Genomic DNA, 22,185 nt, shown 5'->3' on the forward strand with positions numbered 1-22,185 from the left:
TAAGCTGCTTTAGCATTTTGACTTTTCCAGCAAAGATGTCATGGAGTGGATAAATAGATTAGCAAGCCTTTTCTGTGTCTTTTCCAATGCTATTTGGAATCAATTTATTGACCACTTCTTTCAAGTCATTTATCTGCACCTCCCAGGTCATGATTTCTGTCACCTTCCGGGTTCAGCAGACTTGTTGAATGCCGAGCATAAGAGGCCTTCTGAATCTGGTTGTGTTTTTTTAGTAAAACAACACAGAGTAGATGAAGCGAATAATAACCATTGGTAGTCTTGATATTAGTCAACATGAGCTTCAGTCACGGTCTGCCATTTTTTGACCGTGGAGCATATTTTGTCACAGGTAAGATCTGTGCCGTGAAAGCTGGGCAGTTTTTGCCCTGAACACCCTCAGTAATTAGCTTGAATTTTCCAAATACAACCTCATCATTCTGCAGATCAGCTAGGCTCACTTCAAAAACTGACCCTTGAGACTATCAGATGCAATTTTGCTTCCTTGGGTTCCCCTGACAGGAGCTTTTCCAGTACTTGTTATATTGATCATATTCACATCACACCGGTCTTTCTTAGAAAATGGGTCAGCCACTTTCTTCTTTTTTCCCCTCTTTGTCCCCTTTCGTAAGGCACTTTTTCTTGCCGACTGCCATGCTGCTACTCAAAGAGCCAAAAATACCACCTTATCCCTGAGACCCCAGAACCTTCACTGTGTATCGCCTCACCGTAGGATAGGAAAGAAAAAGGGGAGAGGGAGGTTCTCGTGATTTCTGGGAGGCAGGGTGACTTTATATCATTCAAATGAAGACACTTAAGAGAATGAAGGGAGCGCCATCAATAATTACTGTGGTATAGCAGATATCAACGGAGGCTGTCCCTGGGAACCGGGATGTATGGTGACCCTACTCAGAACTTGTGCTGTAGAAACCCAGCACATAAGTCACCAAGGGTAGAGAACAGGCAGGAGAAAACATCAATCCTGTTTTTATCTATGCAGAGGCTGTTGCAGAGGGAAAGGTACAAAGGAAGTTGGGGCAGAAGGATTGGGAGATGGAATTACTGAGCAAGTGGACCTACAGAACTTGGGGGACCAGTCAAGGAGAAACTTGAGAGAGCCTCATCAGGAGGCCCTGTCTTTTGGAATGTCTCTCTGCTTTTTCTCTCGCTCCCTCACTTTTAACTCTGTAGGGGATCATTACCTTTTGCAAATCTAGTAAGCACTCTTTTCTCAGAAAACATGTTAAAATTTTGCATGTTGTGTTCGAGATCCACAGACCCTTCTGGTTGAGGATCCTTGCTCCGGCTTCTCTTCGCCTGCTGTTTTCTCGTTCTACCACATTCCTTGCATGGGCCTGTTTGTTTTGCAGAAGATGGAATGCCAGCTCATACCAGCTTACTCTGCAGAAGGGGGATTTATGCACTCATATGACTGTGGGAAAGGGAAGGGTGGAGCTGGTCTCTCTATATGTTAATTCGTTCGTACTGACTTCCCCTTGAGTCAGGGCCATGACTGCAGGCTACTTTGACTTACAGCTTTGGATCCTGGTTGTGGGGGAGGAAGTCTCTATTTCCCTCTACTCCCATTGTTCTCCTAGCATTATTAGAAAAATCCCAGAGAAGGAATCCGATTGGCTGTTTGAGTCATGTGCCATGACTAGATCAATCACCATAATCAAGGAGAAGGCTGTTCTTTGGCCCACCTTGGATCACAGGCCTACTCCACCCTGTGGCTAGGGAGGCAGTCTGTTTATGGAGGCTTGGGGCCTTGAGGGGGTTGGTTTTTTAGGAAAACATTTGCAGCCTGTACTTTTCTCCTTCTCACTAATGGAGCTCACTGTTTCTGGTCCTGGGCCCAGCCCTCTACCCAGCTTTCACTCAGCAGGGGTTCACTGAGCACCTGTTCTGTGCGTGTACCTCCTTGGGCCTTAGTTTTCTCCTCTGTACAAACAAGGTCAGATTTATTCTCCAAGAGTCTGTTTGTCCAGCCGACCATTCCTCTGAGCACCTACCTTGTCCCAAGGATACTGCAGTGGGAAGACACAGTCCCTCCCTCCAGGAGCTCACATTTTGATTAAAGGACAGGCAGCGTGAAAATAGATATGCACTAGGGCTCTGAGGTTCTGTGCCTCCATTTTGTGGGAACCACGGCGAGACTTTTTCCCAGAAGGACACTAGTTTCCCGTGGCTCCTCTTGCCCTTCGTCCCTTGCTGCTGTTTGATCTAGAAGGGTGATTTGTCTCTACAACCCTCTCGGCATGTCTGATTCCAAAAGGAGAGAAGGCTGGTTTGGTTTTCCTGTTGCTTTGGAAAAACACTGGAAAGTTTTTCTGCTGGCATTTACAGACGACCCGGGGCCCCAGACCTCTGTCGTCATCTCAGTTGCCAGGGTGCTCTCGTGCTTGTTCAGGCAGAAGGGGGCTCTTGTTGGCATGGATTTAGTTGGAAGTAGAGGAAGAAAAGCCAATCAGAAAAGAAACATTTCATCCCAGCCTGGGAACGGAAACCAAGGGCAAGCTGTGTTTCCTCTCTCTCTCAGCCAAGAACCTGGTTACCCTGAGTAAGCTGAGAGCATCCAGCCTGCGACTTGCTGGGGAGGGGAGCACAGTCAGCGCCTTCACTCCGCTGGTGAGACCAGACCGCAGCTCCAGTGCCAGGCATAGTGAGGTTGTTCTTAGTAAATGTTTGCTTTTTTAAGTATAGCTGCCTTTTTGTGTCTAGGGATGGGGAAGAAATTGGCTGTTTTATTTACGTTATTTTTTTTGTTTGTTTTGATTAGGGGTAGGGTAAATAGTTGATAATTTGCAAAGTTCCTTCCCTGCCTCAGTCAGTCAGTGTGTCTCCCAGAGTAACCAATTACAAAGCCCAGAGATAGTCTCTGTAAATTACAAACGTCTACCTATATATTCTCCTGTCACACACATGCATAAACGGTAACAATTAGGTTACCTTTGAATCCTGTGTTCTTTATAGTTTAATAAGAAATTATTTAGATTTTACCCACTCAGAAATCCCTGAACTTGCCTATATTCATCATATGGATGTAGAGAATGTTAATTCAAATTTTGGGTACTAATTTAAATTTTGATGTTTGTAGCCCCACAGAAAGGCCTGATGAGAATGGTTTCTCCCTTCCTGACCCAACTTCTCTGTCACTAGTTTCTCTGAGGAATGGCATCTCAACTACCCAGGTTCTCCTGCCAGGAGCCTAGATGTTGCCCCTGACTACCTCTCCATTTTCTTACCCTGCACATTCAGAAAGGTTTCCAGGCCCATGGACTCTTCCTCCTGGTGTCTCTCAAGTTCATCCTCTCCTGGTCAGACCCTCTGCTGTGCCCTTAGGTCAGGCCCTTGAAGTCTAAACCCTCTGGATTAGTGCAGTGGCTGTCAGTTCCCCATCACAGCCAGGGGATCTTTCTGAAAGACAAATCTGATCACATTTCTGTCTTGATTAGACTCTTTTAATAGCATCCCTCTACACTGGGATAAAGTCCAACAGCCCCTTAACAAGACGTACAAAACTGTTCGTGAATTTCTTTCTGGGGCTTTTATCTTTCCTCCTCCCTCCCTCATTCTCTCAGGCCTCTCTGTTCCTCCTGCCTGGATATGTCCTTCTTGTCTATCTTTGATCATTTTTTAAAATGTGCGACAGCCCAAAGATTAGGTTTTCTCCATCTAGGCTCCCAGAGTGCCCACTGGTTACCTCTGGCATCACACCACATTGTCTTCTCTGCTGGTTGGTAAGCACCTTCAACCATTTTTGTCCCTGATTCCATGGCAAAGTGTCATGAGTAAGGTCTAATTCCTGATGCATTAGAAGGAGCATGGATTTGGGTCATTCAAGGAATTTGTCAGTTTCATCTAAGTGGTAAGGTTTATTGGCATGAAGTTGTTCAAAATACCACCCCTCCTTTTCCTTTTACTTTACTGTCTGTGGAGTCTGCAGTGGTATCATATCTGTCATTCCTGATATTGGTACTATTTTTTTCCTCATCAGCCTGGCTAGGAGTTCAATTTTATTAATCTTTTCAAAGTGCCAGGTTTTTTTTTTAAGATTTTATTTATTTTTAGAGAGGGGAAGGGAGGAAGAAAGAGAGAGAAACATGAATGTGTGATTACCTCTCATGTACCCCGACTGGGGAGCTGGCCCACAACCCAGGCATGTGCCCTGACTGGGAATTGAACCAATGACCCTTTTGTTCACAGGTTGGTGCTCGGTCCATGGAGCCACACCAGCCAGGGCTCAAAGTGCCAGATTTTTATTTCATTGACCTTATTATGTATTGTTTCTCTTTTCTATTTTATTGACGTTTTCACTTTGATCCTAATTTCCTTCTGCTTACTTTTGATTTCATTTGCTCTTCTTTGTCTAGTTTCTTAAGGTAGAAGTTGAGGTCATTGATTTGAGGTCTTTTGTCTTTCTTTTCTAAAATAGGCTTTTACTATAAATGTTCCCCTAAGTACTGCTTTATAGTGGAATCCCACAAGGCTTGATATGTTGTGTTTTCATTTTCATTCAGTTCGCAATATCTTATTTTCATTTCATTTCCTTTTTGATCCATGGGTTATTTAGCAGTATGTTATTTAGTTTTCAGATATTTGGGGATTTTCTAGAGGTCTTTGGTTTATGATTTCTAATTTAATTCCCTGTGGTCAGAGAACATACTTCATGTGACTTGAATTCTTTTACATTTACTTGCATCGTGACCTAGAATATGGCCTCATGGTAAATTTTTCGTGTTCACATCAACAAAATGAGTATTTTTTCTGGTGGTTCTACAAATGTCAGTTAGGTCTAGTTTGTTGATTGTGCTGTTCAAGTCTTCTGTATCCTCAATGATTTTCTGTCTGCTCATTCTATCACTTGTTGACGAGGGGTATTGAAATCTGACAGTACTTGCAGATTTGTCTGTTTCTCATTGTGGTTCTATCCATTTTTGCTTCAGCTATTTTAAAGCTCTGTTTTTAAAGCTCTGTTTTATAAATGTCTATAATTACTATATCCTCCTGATAAATTGACCCCTGTATCATTATGAAATGACCTTCTTTGCCCTTGGTAGTATTCTCTGCTCTGGGTCTACTTTGTTTGAAATATTAATATAGCCACTCCAGCTGCCTGTGATTAGTGTAACTTCAGTGTACCTTTTTTCATCCTTCTGTTTTTAACCTGTTGATCTGTACATTGGAAGTCTTTTGTAGGCGACATAAAGTTGGGTCTTTAAATTCAATTGAACAATCTCTATCTTTTAATTGGGGCGTTTAGAAAGCTACATTAATATGATTATTGATATGGTTAGATTAAATCTGCCATCTTGCTCTTTTTTTCATATGTTCTTTGTTCACGATTTTTCTCTTTTCCTGCCGTCTTTTGGATTGAGGATGTTTATGACTCCATTTATCTCCTTTGTTGACTTATTAGCTGTAACATTGTTCTTTTAGCGTTTACTTCAGCGTTTATAATACAAACCTGTAACTTACTGCAGTCTACTTTCGAGTGATGTTATCGCCACCTCACAGACAGTATATGAACCTCACCACAGCGCACTCCCACTTCTCCCCTCCTGGCTTATGTGCTGCTATTGTCGCACATTTTACTCGTACACATGTTCTGAACCCCATTATATTGTTATTGTTGTGCTTGTTTAAAAAAGAGATTTAAATAATTAAAAAGCCTTATATGTTTACCCATGTATTTCTCCTTTCTGGTGTTCCTCACATCTCTGTGTAGAACCTGGTACTGCTGTCTCTAACCCTTTCCAGCCACTCTTTCCCTGGCCTCAGTAGTTTCTTCATACACATGCCCTGGCTGGTATTCCACTGAATACTTGAGAGGGACCCACTGTGGTCTCCGGGTTTGTTTCTCGCTTGTGGTCTTGCTGGCGCGGTCTCCAGCTCTCTTCCCTCTGGTACTCTGTCCTGTGAACCGGAGCTGTTTTGGTCTCCCCAGACTCTCAGCTTTGTCTTCTAACTCAGGGTGTAGGCCAGAGATACGGCATATTTCATTTGCAGGGAAAACTTGATTATGTGAAATATTCAAGAAGTGTATTGATATAAATATGATTTTCAAGATCACGCAGGGTCAGTTAAAAAAAAGCCTTTTGTGTTTGTTTCAGTCAGTTACTGGAAATCTTGGAACTATTGAGGTTCTCATGTCATTAGAGCTGCAGGAAGACCTTAGAGCAGGGGTGTCAAACTCATTCTCACCAGGGCCACATCAGCCTTGCAGTTGCTTTCAAAGGGCCAAATGTAATTTCAACTCCTTAACAGTTAAGGAGTAGTTACATTTATACAGTCCTAAAATTATTTCAGCCCTTTGAAGGCAATTGCAAGGCTGATGTGGCCCCGGTGAGAATGAGTTTGACACTCCTGCCTCAGAGGGAGCATCTAATCCACCCTTCTCATCTTCGTCTTGTTAAACAGATAAGGAGCTTCTTTCTTTCTCTCTAGAATTTTCCCTTGCAGCTAGTACTGTACTTTGCTGGTGAAGTCAGCTGGGTTTCAGATTCCACTTTCCTGCTCGTACACAAGTACTTATTTTACCATCTCTAAATGGAGTGCATTAGCTGCAGGCCACGGAGAGCAAATTAGGGGAACAGGGAGATACATAACAGTGAAGGAGGCTGCTCTGGAAACCGGTTTCTGCACCTCTAGCCCGCTCTCTCCAGCTGTGTGGGAATAAAGACAGCAGTGTGAAGGATAGTGCTCCTCCCGCAGGAGGAGGCCCTCATTCCCTCAGCTGAGCCTGGGACACTCGCTGAGCAACAGTGGACACAAAAACAGCCTCCATCTGGGCTTAAAGGTGCATTTCGGTGTCCGAGACCTTTCTGCAGACCCATGCTGTTCCTGCCACCTTTATACCTGCTAGAGAAACGAGAGCCAGCCCTGCCCTCGTCTTTTGAACCTGTGGGCTGGAACAACAGCACCAATTTAGGGAAAGTACCCCAGAACCAGGCAGACTAGCACCTCTTTTCCATTTTTTTTTCTCTTTCTTCTAACTGGGGACTTAGGAGAGCATTTCAGGTAGCTTTCTAGTTCTTTCTTGTGTCAGCATGAGCTTTTTAAATGAAGTTCCCAAGGGCAGAGTTTTGAAATTGGATCAAAGAGCATTAGGTAGACTGTTTTCCTTATGTTGGTGGGGTGAAGATTGCTGGTTTATTAATAACAACTTAATTTGGAGATAACAAGAGTTGAGGTGGTAAAAAGAACCTTGGGCTAGAGACCTGGGTTCTAGTCCTAATTCTTCCTCTTAACTCACTGCAGGACCATTTTTTTTTCAGTCGTCTGGGTTGGTCTTCAGTATCTCCAAGAGCCTTTTTCTTTCTCCCCCCCACCCCCCACAATTTATTTATTTTCTCCTAGAGAGAAGGGAAGGGAAAGAGAAAGAGCAAGAAACATCAGTGTACAATTCATTGGTTGCCTCTCACATACCCCAAATTGGGGACCTGGCCTGCAACTGAGGCATGTGCCCTGACTGGGAATCAAACTGGTGACCTTCCAGTTCACAGGCCGGCACTCAATCCACTGAGCCACACCAGCCAGGGCTCCAAGACTCTTTCAAGCCCCCTTGCTTCCAGTATTGTAACTCTTGTTTGGTCAGTGTGTGGTGGGCTGTCTGATGCTGTGTGGTGCAGAGATGGTTACTAATGGGTAACTTCCTTGTTTTGACTTTGGATCTTTCTTGCCCATATACACAGGACAGATGACAGGTGACCCCAGCAAAGTGACTAGTGAGTGGCTTGATGGCCAGGTGTGGTTCTCTTTGCTGAAGGTGCCCTGAACATTTGAAGCTTATTTATGGGCATAATGAGCACGGAGCATCTGAGTGATTGATTGTTCTCTCAGCTTCACTCAGCTCCACTCAGCTCCCTGCCTTCCAGAAGCCCTGCCATGACCGGGCTGCTGAGGGTTCTTCAGAATTCTCACTTAATGTTGTATTTGTAAGTCTCTTCTGGAATATGTTCATATTTTCTATGTGGTTCATGCTGAGAGTGAGAAAGAAGCATCACTCTCTCTCTTCCCTCTCAGCCCTGTACCTTCTGCTAGATGAATTCAGACATAGAACCTTGGGTCTTTGAAAGAACTAGAGGTACCATCATTCATTTAGTGAGAGGGTATAGTATTACTGGACCTTCCTTCCTGCTGATGCCCAAATCTTTCTATGTATGACTAATGAGTGTACAGTTATGACTTCTTAGCATCTGTTGGGCTAATGGCCCTAACTGAATGCCCCCAGATCAGGGCAAGCAAACTTGCACTCCTCAGAAACTCTTCAAAGAGAAGTCAAGTCTGTCTTTGCCTAGAAGAGAGGAACGTCCTATCTAGTTGTATTGAACTGATGCATTCTCTGAAAATGGTTTCTGTACAGTTACTAACAGATGCGTTGCAGAAGGAGTTTCTGGTGCTCAGTGAAAGTTTATCACGGGTCTCTGATTCGTAGGGTATCTCTTCTGTACTTTTTTCTCCAAATAGCTGTTTAGAGTGTCTAATGAAGCAACCGTCTGGAGACCAATGTTTATTTCAACATGGTTGGAGTTGTTTTTGCCTCAGCTTTCAGAGCCAATAAAGCTGGTTATTAGATTCTGTAATTGCTGCTGTAATTACTCTCTTGGAACCAGCAAAGGCATAATTAAATATGGAGATTCCAAGGACTATTTTTTTCCCATCTAAAAGCAACCTCTTAAACGTCTATTGGCCTGGGTTAAATTTCAGTTTCCAGTGCCATTTTGCTTATGAATGACACTGAGGTTCTTTGGCGGAAAAGGGATCTCTTTGTATGCTCCTTCTTTGAATATTTGGTTTAGATAAACTCTTTGTTAACCTACTCCCCCCTCCCCAGTTTTATTGAGATATAATTGACACATAATATTGTATCAGTTTTCGGTATATAACATTGATTTGATATGTGTATGTAGTATTGCAACATGATTATTACAAGTTCAGTTAACATCCGTCACCTCACATAGTTATGAAATTTTCTTCTTGTGATGAGAATCTAGTACTTGGGTGTTTCTTTTTTTTTTAAGATTTTATTTTATTTATTTTTAGAGAGGGAAGGGAGAGAGAGAGAGAAACATCAATGTGCGGTTGCTGGGGGTCATGGCCTGCAACCCAGGCATGTACCCTGACTGGGAATCGAACCTGCAACACTTTGGTTCACAGCCCGAGCTCAATCCACTGAGCTACACTTTTTTTTTTTAAACTAGCAATCAGGAATTTGGAGAACTGTAACATTGGGCTTGGTTCTTTAGACTTTGGCTACATATAGAAGCAGATTTTGTTGGTCAGAAATAAGGTTGGAATGGAGGATGTTTTGCTTTAAGTGTAACAGTATGCAAGAAGAGTGGCATTTTACTCTTTTTTTTTTTATTTCAATCATTGTTCAAGTACAGTTTTCTCCCCCCTACTCCCGTTCCAGCCCATCCACCCAACCCTCCCCCGCATTTTACTCTTTTAGTTTACCCTAAGTTGTAGATGCCACTTCACCATATACGCCACATTTTTGTAAGATACATGGTAGTTCAAGTGCTGTGAATATATTTACACATATTCTTGGAGCCCACATGCTGACCCCATGTCTATTTATAACGTTACTTTACTCATAAACCAGGTATGAAGGGGGAAAATTAATAGTGTGCCCTTTCTCTTTGGAGTTCTCAGTTAATCGAGAGATATGCACAGGTGTTAGATTGGGGTAAACAAATCAGCTCACTGTGCCAGACGCCGTCCTGGAGAGTTAACTGCAAGGAGAGGGAGAGACTGAATTCTTCAGGTGGGAGGGGGAAGCCTGGATGGCAGCTCTGCTTACTCAGGACCTTTTCCTGGTCTCAGAGAGGGCGCACCTAATGAATGGCGAGGATGGAGAGGGCAGGCACGTGCACACATTCCTGTTTTGTAGAACAGGAGTGCGGGGACAGAATCCTGCCAAGTGACGATTGCGTTAGCCACTGTGTCAACGAGACTTTATTTCTCCTTTGAATCGGTGGTACACAGGACATAAAATATGGGTGCACCCCACATGAGATGCCCTGCATAGGATTATATGAAAAACTTTAAAAAATCAGATGAAATTGGAGACTCAGCTTAATATATAAGCACTTACTGTGGACTAGTCATTGTGCTGGATGTGGGTCTATAAAAATCAGTAATATACACATTTCATTCATGAGGGGGGAGTCTCTTGCTTAGCTCCCTGATATGTTTGGATATTTGTTTCTTGATTATTTATTTATAAATTGATTTTAGAGAGAGAGAGGAAGGGAAGGAAGGAGAGAAATATTGATTTGTTCCACTTATGCATTCATGTGGTAGATTTTTGTATGTTCCCTGACCTGGGATTGAACCCATAACCTTGGCATATCAGGATGACATTCTGACCAATTGAGCTATCCAGCCAGGACCCAGATCATTTATTGCTTGGGTAATTTTAGAAGTAGGGTGGAGATCAGACAAATGCAAGATTGGCATACAATGAAGTGTATCAGAGAAAAAATTAAAACATTGCTAAATCTATGATGTTTTAAGGCTTAGGGAAAGAATAAATTTGGTTCCTGCTACATTCAGGACATTGAAAAGCAAGGCAGGTGTGTCATCTTAATTGTTTGTTCTTGAGAACCGTCCCAGAGTCACTGAGCCTGTGTGGGAAGAGCAGACAGAGGCTTGGGGGTTTACACAGACCAGTGGTTGATCCTTCCCCTCTCCACCTAAAGGCAGGGTGACTTGAATGAGCTGCTTCACCTTTCTGGTCCCCAGTCCCCTTATTAGTGTGGATGTGGACCTCTCCCTGTGACTGAATGCGGGAAGATTCAATGAGGAAGTGGACAGAACTGCCGCAGCTGCCTTGCTTATGGAGCAGAAAGCTCTCGGAACACCTCGTTGAATCTTGACTGGTGGATAAGTTGTTACAGGCTGAGCTATGCCATGGGTGATGGGGATGGCTGAAGAGGACCTGAGAAAGGGGCATCTATGGGACATTGGCCTGAGAGGGCTTGAGAATCACTTGTTTATTGGGATGTGTTTGGGTTGGTTTCAATGGAAAAGCAACGATCACACCAAGGGAGCCAGGAGCAAGCAGCCCCAGGCCCAGAGCACTTATCTGCCAGGACTCTCCCAGGATGTCTTCCCTCTGTCACAATTGTCAATGGCAAAGGGATTCAGTCCTGGTGCTGGGGTTCCCAGGACCTGGCTTGGGGAGGATTTCAGTCCCTTGGCTTCTTGCAGGGAACATTAAACCACACAGTGGCTCTGTACTATGGGCCGAGAGAGCTATTGAGGGTTTTTAAGCAAAGAAATGACATGGTTGGATTTGTACTTCCATCTGCTGTGTTCCCACAGGCCCACTGACCCTCCCTCTAGGGCAGGATGTTGCCTTTTTCACTAAGTGAGAGGCTCACAGCTGGAAGGACAGGCCGCGGGCTTTGGAGGGCCACACCTGGCTTAACACCCTTTCTGCTGCTTACCACCTGATGACCCCGGTTACATGACCTCTCTGAATCTCAGATTCCTCATCTACTAAAAAGGGTGGTTATTTCTACCTTAAAGGCTTGCTGCTGTGGGGCACTTACATACAGGCATGGCTTAGAACTAGCAGCAGGCGAAGGTGTTTAGAAAGCCGTCTTGCGGCCCTGGGTGTGACTGCAAGTCATGGGCCATTCACACCAGAATCAGATAGCAGGTAGAATGACTTTTCAGCTTCTAATGAGGGACATTTCATTGTTCTTTAGAGTTTTTACAATTTCTGTTTAGCTTCTTTGGCTGGAGAAGTTTTCCTGGTGGTTTTATCTGCTGCTTTTGAAGGAACCATGGACTGCTTACATGCAAGCCAAGCTTGTTTTCCCTTGGCAGCTGGTTTTTGAGGAGCATGGAACCTATTCATGTGAATACGGAGAGACCACAGCTCTGCGGGGGAGGTGGTTGACGGTCGCCCACAGCCTGCAGGAGATGGCTCTGGTCTGGAGCCCGGAGACATGGGGAGCAGTGTGTGTCTGTATGTGCGGCCAGTGCTGTCAGGCCAAGGCAGGGGCTGGGCCGCCCACTCATTCTGCTCGAGTCTGTGCTGAGCCCCCTCCTGGATTTGATGCCCATCTAAGATGTGTGTTAAAGATCTTTTTCTTTTTTTTAACCCTCACCCAAGGACATGTTTATTGACTTTTAGAGAGAGGGGAAGGGAGGGACGGAGGGAGAGAGAGGGAGAGAAACATCAATGTGAGAAACATTGATTGGTTGCCTCTTGTACATGCCCTGACTGGGGACTGAACTGGAAACCTAGGCATGTGCCCTGACTGGGGATTGAACCTGTGACCTTTCAGTTTACGGGACGATGCTCCAACCAACTGAGCCACACCAGCCAGGGCTAAAGATACTTTTTAGAGTAAAGAGGGACTTGAGACAGTAAGAGGAAGAAGGCTGCGTTGTGAGTAGGGAAGTATGGTTTGGCCCCTGCTCTGCCACAGCTTCACCGTGTCCTGACTGGACCTTAAAACAAGATGACCTCTACAGCCTTGACATGCCAGCAGCCAAGGCAGATGGTGACGCTGACCTGACCAAATGGTCAGACTCTAGATCTGCCCTTGGCAGGGAGTTCTGTCTTTATTCTCTTGTTTTCTGTGATAGAGAATGCTGTAGGGGCTTTCTGCTTTTGTTGAATACATTTCCGGAAGGAAATTACTGGAACAGAGGGCAGGAATGTTATGGTTGGTGCTGTGTGTTGCCGCGTTACTTTTCAAAAGCATTGTAACAATTTATAACCATCAGCTATGTACAGTGAGACAGCACTTAAACCCCAACTGATCCATTACTAGGTATAAAGTTTTTGTGTAATTTAACTGGCATAAAGTGATACCTTAAACTTGCTTTATCATAATTAAACAGTGTCCACTGTTTAATGTTATGCCAGGTGTTCACATACGTTATCTCATTTACTCCTCCCAGTGAAGCTACCTAAGTCTGTGAGCTGGGTTTTAAACCTAAGGCAGTTCCACCTCAAAGCACATTCTTTCTCTGGGTGCCTCTTTATGCTGTGATGTGTGTGTGGGGGGGAGGGGGTGGTTACCAGAGAATGTGAACTTGTACGTGTGTGCTTGGTTGCTTGTGAATTTTGTAGTTTTCTCAGAAAACCGAATGTGCTCTTTGTGTTATAGTGGAAGGAACAACTAAGGTACAGCCACTAAAATCAGAGTGAAGACTCGGGTGAGCTCTAGGATATTTATTACCCTGTGTCTGGACTCTCTGAAACCCTGTTTTCTCCCGGTACAGCGGCCCTCCAGGCACTGAAGCGCAAGAAGAGGTACGAGAAGCAGCTGGCGCAGATTGACGGCACACTATCAACCATCGAGTTCCAGCGAGAGGCTTTGGAGAATGCCAACACCAACACCGAGGTGCTCAAGAACATGGGCTATGCCGCCAAGGCTATGAAAGCTGCCCACGACAACATGTATGTTGCTCCCTGAGGTGGGGGGTGCACCTGAATGGCAGGGCAGTGCTGGCCCTGGAATGCCTTGAATCCAGGCCTTGGCCAGTCCCTTTGACTTACCCACTCAAGCACCTGAGTTTGTTGTAATTTGTATTCTTTTGGAACTTTCTCTAAAGTGAATTATCTACCTTACTGCTTTTGGAAGTAGATCTCATGGAAAGAAACAATATTTTCTGAGTAATTCAAAGTTATTGTGATAAGCATAGAGTTTCAAGCAGGAAAGGCCCTTAAAAGGTCCTCTCACCCAGGCCTCTGATTACCAAGGTGGGAAAGCCATGTCTCAAACAGGGGGGGTAACTTGCACTGTGTCGTGCCTTTATGAGCTTGGATAGAACATGGATTAGAACCAAAGTCCATGACTCTTTCCTGATGCTATCAGGGTCCCTGAAAAGTGGTACGTCCAAGGGCTTTGGAGTTCTCCATTCTTACAGATGCCTTTGGTGGGAGTTTCTGCCTCCGTCTTGCTCTCAGGCGCTGGCTATCATACTCACGGTGTTCTTGACTTCAGCAGCCCCTCCTTTATGTGGCTGCTACTCATACACAGTGGCCTAAGAAATAGAGAATCAGACTAGACTTGTTACAATTGCAGTTAAAGGAAGACCAGGGTAACACTACGCTTCAAATGAGGGCCTCTTCCATAAACAAAATTCTGCATTTGTTTTAGTGCTTGCACTTGGCAGCATACATTTGGGGGTGCTTAGAACCCATGTTCTATCCAGGTTGCTTCATTTTGGGTACTCAGCCATGCTGTAGAACAGCAACTGGCAAAGTGCAACCTATGGGCCTGTCACCTATTTTTGTAAATATCAAAACACAGCTGTGCCCATTGATTTTCATGTTGTCTATGGCTGTTTTTTTGTGCTCTACAGTAGGATTGTTTGCGACAGGGGTAGAATGGCCCACAAATTCTAAAATAGTTACTTTTTGGCCCTTTACAGAAGTTTGCTGATCTTTGCTCTAGAAATGTTGCAGGAAAAGTAGCCTTCAAATAAGTGAGGTGTTGTCTGATGGTGCGTGTTTGTTGGACTAAACACCTGAGTGTGGTCCATGTCTGCTTCGTCTCTGTTTCTCCAAGATGCCTAGCACAGAGCACATCTCAGTAAATTCTGTGTACACTTCGAGGTATATGTGTACATACTATGTTGATCAGTTGTGTGGCGTGCATGATTGAGATTGACAGTGCATAGAAAATAATTTTGCATGTTCCAGTGGAGGAGCCGGAGTGGGTATGAGGAGATGGGAAGGACCTGTCGAGTGGCATGGCTGTGTGGTACGATCTGTGATTGTGTGAGTCATTGCCTCCATTGCAACACACAGAGCATATCCCCCTGTACAGAGTTTCCTGTGAGCTTGAAGAGGGGCTGTTGGCCCAGGACCAAGTCCTGTGGTCTCATCTGACATGTTTACTGGCTTGCATGACCGGGAAACCATGACCATGGTCCCTAACTTGGCTAATAAGCCTTATTTCCTTAGGGTGTTAGACTAGGCAATATCTAAGGACACTAAGTCTATTCTCTTGATTCTCTTTTTCAAAGGGGAGGAGGAGGAGAATAAAGACAAAAAAGTAATTCCTCACAGAGAATAATTATCTCTCACAGACTAATCATCGATATGACATCTGTCCATTTCATTTAAAGGGACATCGATAAAGTTGATGAGTTAATGCAGGACATTGCTGACCAGCAAGAACTCGCAGAGGAGATTTCAACAGCTATTTCAAAACCTGTAGGGTTTGGAGAAGAATTTGATGAGGTGAGTGTTTTCATGCAGGTCACGCATGCTTCACAAATGACACCGGCTGCCTTTTGGTCTGCTGTTGCAGGCTCTCTGGCAGGCAGTGTGTGGTTTAGAAATCACTAGTTCTCACCCCTCCAGAGATTTGCACTTACAGGGCATGGTGCTAACCCTCCCAATTCTTGAATTTGAGGGTGGTTTTTACTTTTCGGGGTAGAAGGTTAGGTAAAGTAAAGGAACCTTTGTTGGAACCCAGCAGCAGGATTTAGGTCAGTGATTGGTTTCAACAAGTAGCTACCCAGCACCTTTCTGTGGTAGGCCCCAGGCTCAGAGCTGGGGCAGCTGAGGTGACCATGCCCTGGAGATGTTTACAGGATTTGCCTTGAGACGACTGTGACATGAGGGAAAGGTGAAGCCAAGGAAGGGACATTTACATCTGACTCCTGAGGGAATCGTCTGGAACTTGGGCACCTACCAGTTTCTGCTGTAGCAAGTTAGGTTTGGTTTTGTTTTGTTTTTAAGATTTTATCTATTTATTTTTAGAGGGAAGGGAAGGAGAAAGAGAGGGAGAGAAACATCAATGTGTGGCTGCCTCTCATGTGCCCCAACTGGGGACCTAGCCCACAACCCAGGCATGTGCCCTGACTGGGAATCAAACCAGCGACCCTTTGGTTCGCAGCTTGCACTCAATCCGCTGAGCTACACCAGGCAGGGCTCTCTTAGGTTTTTAAAATACAGTAACAGACCCTGTTGAAGGTACTTCATTGTGCCTTAGATTTGAGTCCACTGAAGGTCAGGCCCTCTCCGAGGAATCTGATTTTTTGTGCTGATTCCCAGGGTGTAGCTGATACCGTAGCCTGTGGCTCTTACCCTTGGCTGACAGTGCCAGGGTTTTAGTGTCTTCTGAGTAGAATTTGACAAACCAATCAAGTTAATTTCTTTTTCTTCTTTTTTAAAGATTGTATTTATTGTAGAGAGGGGAAAGGAGGGAGAAAGAGAGGGAAAGAACCACATCAATGTGTAGTTGCCTCTCACTAGCCCTCAACCTAGCCATGGGTCCTAGACTGGGAATTAAACCTGCAACCCTTTGGTTCGCAGGCCATTACTCAGTCCATTAAGCCACAGCAGCTAGGGCTCAAGTTAATTTCAATTCAGCAAGCATTCGTGCACATTCACTTAGTACACCCAGTTCTGAGATAAAGAAATAGGATGAAAAGATGGAGCTGTTTTCTTCAGGTGCACACAGCCTAGTGCAGGATGCAGACACAGACGTCAGTATTGCTAGAGCAAGCTTAGGATATTTGAGTCACAGAGCGTGGACCTGGAGTCCGTCTCCCCTCTGACCTTCTCGGAGGGAGCGTGCGTCCCCTCAACCGTCAGGTAAGAGGTACTGCTGCGGGAGCTGGGGTTCCCACGGTGTCTCTCATTCTTGTGTTTCTCTTTACCAGGATGAGCTCATGGCAGAATTAGAAGAACTAGAACAAGAGGAACTAGATAAGAATTTGCTGGAAATCAGTGGACCTGAAACAGTCCCTCTACCAAATGTTCCCTCTATAGCTATACCATCAAAACCCAGTGAGTACTTCTTATCCAGAGTCAGACACACCCTCGGCGCTGTGTGGCGGGTGTTTTTGTGGTCAGTTACTCGGTTGAGAAGCAGATGGCATCTGTTGCGACGGCCCCAGAGACAGTGTCACCTGCCCTTTCCTAGCTTCTCTCTAGAACAGGGTTTCTTAACCTTGGCACTGTTAACATGGCCAGATCCACTTCAGCCTGTCCTTTGTCCTGTGGATCTTGAGGAGCACCCCTAGCTTCTCTCTACCCAACAGATGACAATAGCACCTCCTTCTCAAGTTGTGACAACCAAAAATGTCTCCAGCGATTGCCAGGTGTCCCTTTGGGGGGTGCAGAATTACCCCCAGTTGAGAACCAGTAGTCCAGAATGATTTTCCCTATGTCACCAAATGAGAAATTTTTAGGCACTGGGAGAAGGTGTGAGAGTTTAATTCCAGGGACACTTTTGCTCTCCGTCTAGAATCCTGTGCTGTGCACGCCTCGGAGGCAGTCACTGTGGGAAGGAAACAGCTTGGCTTTTTTAAAGACCTGGTTCTATAAAACCTTCATTCCCGTGTGCCTGCTCCTCCCCACCCCACCCATTATTTTACGCTTGAGTAGGGTAGAAGTATTCCACACAGAACTAGGAAAGGTGAAGCAGTTTAACTGGGCACAGAGAGAGCACCGTGTGACCAGGCTCTAGTCACCTCACTCTCCCATTTTTAAAGAGGAAATGGCTCCTCAGGTTGAGTCAGCTGCTCGAGTGGAGCTGGGATAAGGAGCAAAGGAGGTCCAAACGTTGTCCAGCAAGTTGCCTGATGGAGAGGGTTCCATCACTTGAAGGGGCAGGGAGGTATGTGGCGAGGATTTGATCCCTTCTGGTATTTGTCCTTCTCTCCCCGACCTTGGGTGCTCTGGGACTCGTCTGAATCCCGACTCAGTGTAGAATCCTTGTTTTGTCTGGCCCTGATGCTGGCGGAGGGGAGGTGCTGGGGGAAGTGTGTCTGGTTATCTGGAGTTTTACGTTGCAGCTTTTAGGCACAGAAGCAGTCTGCCGATAACCTGAAGATGAGGTGGCCGCAAGGGCAGGGCTGCTTCTGCAGACACCAGCCATGCAGCACAGCCCTGGCCCGCAGCCAGAATGTGTTGAGAGGACTGCAGCCAGCCCACCTAAACTGCCTTTTCTCTCATCACACAGCCAAGAAGAAGGAAGAGGAAGACGAAGACATAAAGGAATTGGAGAACTGGGCCGGAACCATGTAATTAACTGGAACCAGTTAATTAACTGGTCCAGTGCAAGCTGGACCCAGACAGACTCTGTTGGCCTGCAAGTGGGCAGGCGTGTGTGTGTGTGCAGGGACGGCAGGACGTGGTGCAGGCAGGTTCCATCGCTCTCGAATCCCCCTCCAAAGCAGTAGGGCCGCATCACTGCTCACTCTGCATAGCATGGTCTGCACCCAGCGGGGCGGGCGGGGGGTGGGGGTGGGGATGGGGTGGGAGGTGCCTGCTGTTTATAATGTTGAATTTCTGTAAAATAAACTGTATTTGCAAATCCAACATTGAGCTTCTGGACTACGCTAACTCCACTGCTGAACCTCAATGGAAAGGGTCGACCGTTTGCAAGTTGAAATGATCTGAAAATGTAGCCTCTGTCCTTTTAAGTCAGTTGACTTGTCGCACATCTCTTTGTAAGACTTGTATGGTACTGGCAGAAAAGTCGTTTTTTAAAAGCCATAGGCTTTTCCTTGTCCTTAGCTGTAATAATGCATCTGATCTTGGTTTCCTTGAGAGCTGTATTTCTGTCCACCTGTGTACTGGCCCCTGTGTTTCCAATTTTAGCCCACTCCTTACTTCCACTCCCCTGGTCTTCTGGAGTTTGTGACGCTGATTTGAAATGGATGATGTTCTCTTGAGAGCAGGTGAGATTGTTAGAGTTAAATTCCAGCTATATGTTTTTCTAACATAGCTCTAAGGTCCTTGTTGCTGTTTGTGATAACTGATAGAAAACTCATTGGAAACATGTGCATACATTTATATTCAGATAAAATTATGGTTTGCACTGTCTATTAAATATCTCGATTAATTTTCATATTTTGCTGTTGTGTTCAATTAATCTCTCATTTGCTTCTGGAGTTGACCCTTCCCAGGCCAGCAAGGTCCACTGGTGCCTGTGGAAACGTATGGAAGACTTGAGCATGACATAAATCAACAATTTTTTAAAAGATTTTATTTATTCTTAGAGAGGGGAAGGGAGGGAGAAAGAGAGGGAGAGAAACATCGATGTGTGAGAGATACATTGGTTGTCTCTTGCCCGCCCCCAACTGGGGACCTGGCCCGAAACCCAGGCATGTGCCCTGACTGGGAATCGAACCAGTGACCTTGTGGTTGGCAGGCTGACACTCAGTCCACTGAGCCACACCAGCCAGGGCTAAATCAACAATTTGAACCAAAGAGCAGAGTGTGTCTTACTAGAAATGTGTTTACGCTCTAAGAGCCATGGATCTGTCGCATTCACCTTGTGTGGGGACCTTGTGGGAACAGTTTAGGAGTGAGTTGGCTCTTTGTACCTCCAGGTCTTCCATGTTTTTCTCTGTCAGTGTCCATGGGCGATGCTAGCAGGACAGCAGAGCGTCCACCTGTTGGAAACCATGGTGTTTCTACTGACTAGGCCTGTCAGGTGCATTGAAGAAAATGGCCTCTCCCATGAGGAGGAAGTGTAAGGCAGTGGCTGAGAATCCAGGACGTAAATGGTAGTCTCAGGTCTGCTGTGGCTTGCCATGTGACTGGCCTGGACTCTTCCAGTCTCTACTTCTCTTTAGTCTTGTACCCCCTTGAGAGTCTGATGAATGCTATGGACCTTCTCCCTCATAAGAATGGATCTTTGCATGGTCACCCTTAATTCTTCATGCCAATCGGCCACTTCTTGCTGCAAAGGAGTCTGGGGAAGTAGGGGCCAGAAAAGGGGGTCCAATCAGGGTTCTCCCCGCAGACTGTGGGTGGGGCCTCCCTTCCCTGAGCCCATTGTCACCAACTTGGTTTCTGTTAGGAAGAAGGTGTTGCTGAGTAGGTGGCACCAAATCACCACTGTGGAGGCAGACACCAAAATCAGAAGATGTGAGAATAGTGCTACCAGTTTCTTCTAAGAAGCACATCAGATCATGGTATTCCTTCCAGACCCCTCTGTCTGACTCCACCCTCTCCTGTGGTTGGGAAACTAACTAAAGGTGAATTGAAATTATCCAGGGAGTTTGTTAAAAATCCAGTCTCCTGGGCCCCATCCCCAGAACTGCGTGAGGACCTGTGAATTTGCAACTTAGCAAAATGCTTGGATGACTGATGTAGGTGAGCCGGGGTTACACTTTGGAATACTTGGGTGGACAGGATTAAGACCTCAGAACAGCTTATATGCATTCTTCATAACCTGGCTTTGGTTTTAATCTCCTCCTATGCCTCCCTACCAGCCTCCTCCCTCCTCCTCCTCCCCTATGATGCAGAATTCCCCACCTCGAGGAACATGTGCTGTTGGCCTCCCAGCCCTTACATGGGCTAGGCTTTGGCCCCTTGGCCTCCCTCTCCTAGACATAGCCTGCCCCATCCTGTAAAGAGTCACTGCTCCCCACCTCCCCACAACTGTCACGACTTCCCCTTCACTTACGAGGCAGTGAGGTCGTCGCATTCCCTGGCTCCTCTGTTTGCTTGGCACAAATCAGGATGTTGATGAATGCATGTATGTGGTCAGAGGGAAGTGTTGTTGACCAGATATTCCAGGAGGAGGTGGAATTTGAACTTGGGCTTGAGGATGGAGTGGGTTTTTCACATGTGACTGACTGTGAGGGATGGGGCATTCTAGACCAAGGGAACCTGGAGAGGGGAGACGAGGAGGCAGGGAAGTGAGGGGCCGCCTCAGGAAGATTTGCCTGGGAAAAGGGCTTGCTTGGGAAGAAGTGGGAGGTCAAACCAGAGAGAGGTTGGGGGCTAAACTGAGATCTTGAGCTTGAGACTAAGGAATCTACAGCGTTATTAAAAATGAGGAAGGGAGGGAAGGAAAGGAGAGAAAGAGGAAAGAAAAACAGTTGCTCAGGCGATAATTTGGGGGCCAGGTAGGGTAGAGATGAAACTCTCTAGACTGCCTCCCACTCCGCTCGATGAAGTGAGGGTGGCATTTTTAGAAGCAGTGGGATTGCCGAGTAAAATCCTGCTTCTTCAGGTTGAGACTGGACAGTGGGCAAGTGTGTGGGCAGGCAACCACAGGAACAAGCCAAGGTGTAATGCCAAGAGCACAGGGTTCTGGAGCCTGGAACACAAGGTTCACGTCCTGCCCCTGCAGCCCAGGGACTGCGTGGGCCTGGGGAGGTGACGTCATGCCTCAGCCTCAGTTTGCTCATCTATAAAATGCAGGTAATAACACAGCTGCCTGTATTCGTTTACTGGGGCTGCTGTACCAAACATCCAGAAACTGGGTGCCTTAAAACAACAGAAATTTATTCTCTCGCAGTTCAAGGGGTCAGGAGTCCAAAATTGAGTTGTCAGCAAGGCCACACACCCTCTAGAGGCCCTCCAGAAGGTCCTTCCTTGCCCCCCCAGCTTCTGGTAGCTCCTGGCATTCATTGGCTTATAGCCGCATCACTCCAGTCTCTGCCTCAGTCTTCCCATGGCCGCCTTCCCTGTGTCTCAGCATCACCCTTTCTGTCTCTTACATGGACACTTGTCATTGTTAGGGCCCACCCTAAATTAATATTACTTTAATCTGCACCTGAATTATATCTGCAGAGACCCTATTTCCAAATAAGGTCACATTTTGAGGTTCTAAGTGGACAAGAATGGGGGGGCACTATTTAACCCCCTCTGCTGCCTTACATTGCTGTAAGGTCATGGCTCATAAGTACCCAGCAGGGCTTAGAAAGCTCTGAGATCGAGGCGGGAAACGTGGGTATTACGGGCCCCGTTTGCTAGATGGGAAAGCCAAAGCTTAGAAAAGCTTTGGGTCCTGCTGCTAAGTGACAGAAAGAAGAAAACGGATTTCTTGTCTCACAAGGGCCATGATCCCATAACCGTATTTTGGGAACCTTTGTGCCAGTTCTCACAAAGTTCATGGTTTGGTGGGAAAATTAGGCCATGGTCATCCTCCCCTTCATCATTGCCACCACACACTGGGTAATCAGTGTAGAACAATCCACTGGGAATGGGGTGGCTGGCCCAGAAGGGCTTGTGGAAAGAAGCACTGTGTCGTCCAAGATTGAGAGGTGCTAAGGACTCAGCAAGGGAAAAGATGGGAAAGACAGAGGTAGGAGGATAGGTTTTAGCAGCATGTGCAAAAGCCTGGGGGGCTGCTCGGAGCATCCTGTGGGCCAGAGCTGGACAGTGACTCAGAGTTAGTAGACCTTTGGTAAGTATTGATGAAATGAAGTATAGGTGGGGAAACACAGGCACCA

The 22,185-nt window shown here is 45.9% G+C and overlaps 1 protein-coding gene across 1 annotated transcript in view; it reads left to right on the top strand.

The window, feature by feature from the left end:
- The window catches only part of CHMP4B (charged multivesicular body protein 4B), a 40,999-nt gene extending 22,157 nt beyond the window's left edge, over positions 1 to 18,842 (top strand). The window contains exons 2-5 of the mRNA XM_028524058.2: positions 13,249 to 13,426; positions 15,103 to 15,217; positions 16,648 to 16,774; positions 17,952 to 18,842. Coding sequence (XP_028379859.1) covers positions 13,249 to 13,426; positions 15,103 to 15,217; positions 16,648 to 16,774; positions 17,952 to 18,016 — 485 coding nt within the window. The 3' untranslated portion in view covers positions 18,017 to 18,842. The remainder of the gene's footprint in view (positions 1 to 13,248; positions 13,427 to 15,102; positions 15,218 to 16,647; positions 16,775 to 17,951) is intronic.
- The last annotated feature ends 3,343 nt before the right edge of the window (positions 18,843 to 22,185 follow it).

This window comes from Phyllostomus discolor, chromosome 9 (assembly GCF_004126475.2).
Source record: "Phyllostomus discolor isolate MPI-MPIP mPhyDis1 chromosome 9, mPhyDis1.pri.v3, whole genome shotgun sequence".
Taxonomy (NCBI): Eukaryota; Metazoa; Chordata; class Mammalia; order Chiroptera; family Phyllostomidae; genus Phyllostomus; species Phyllostomus discolor.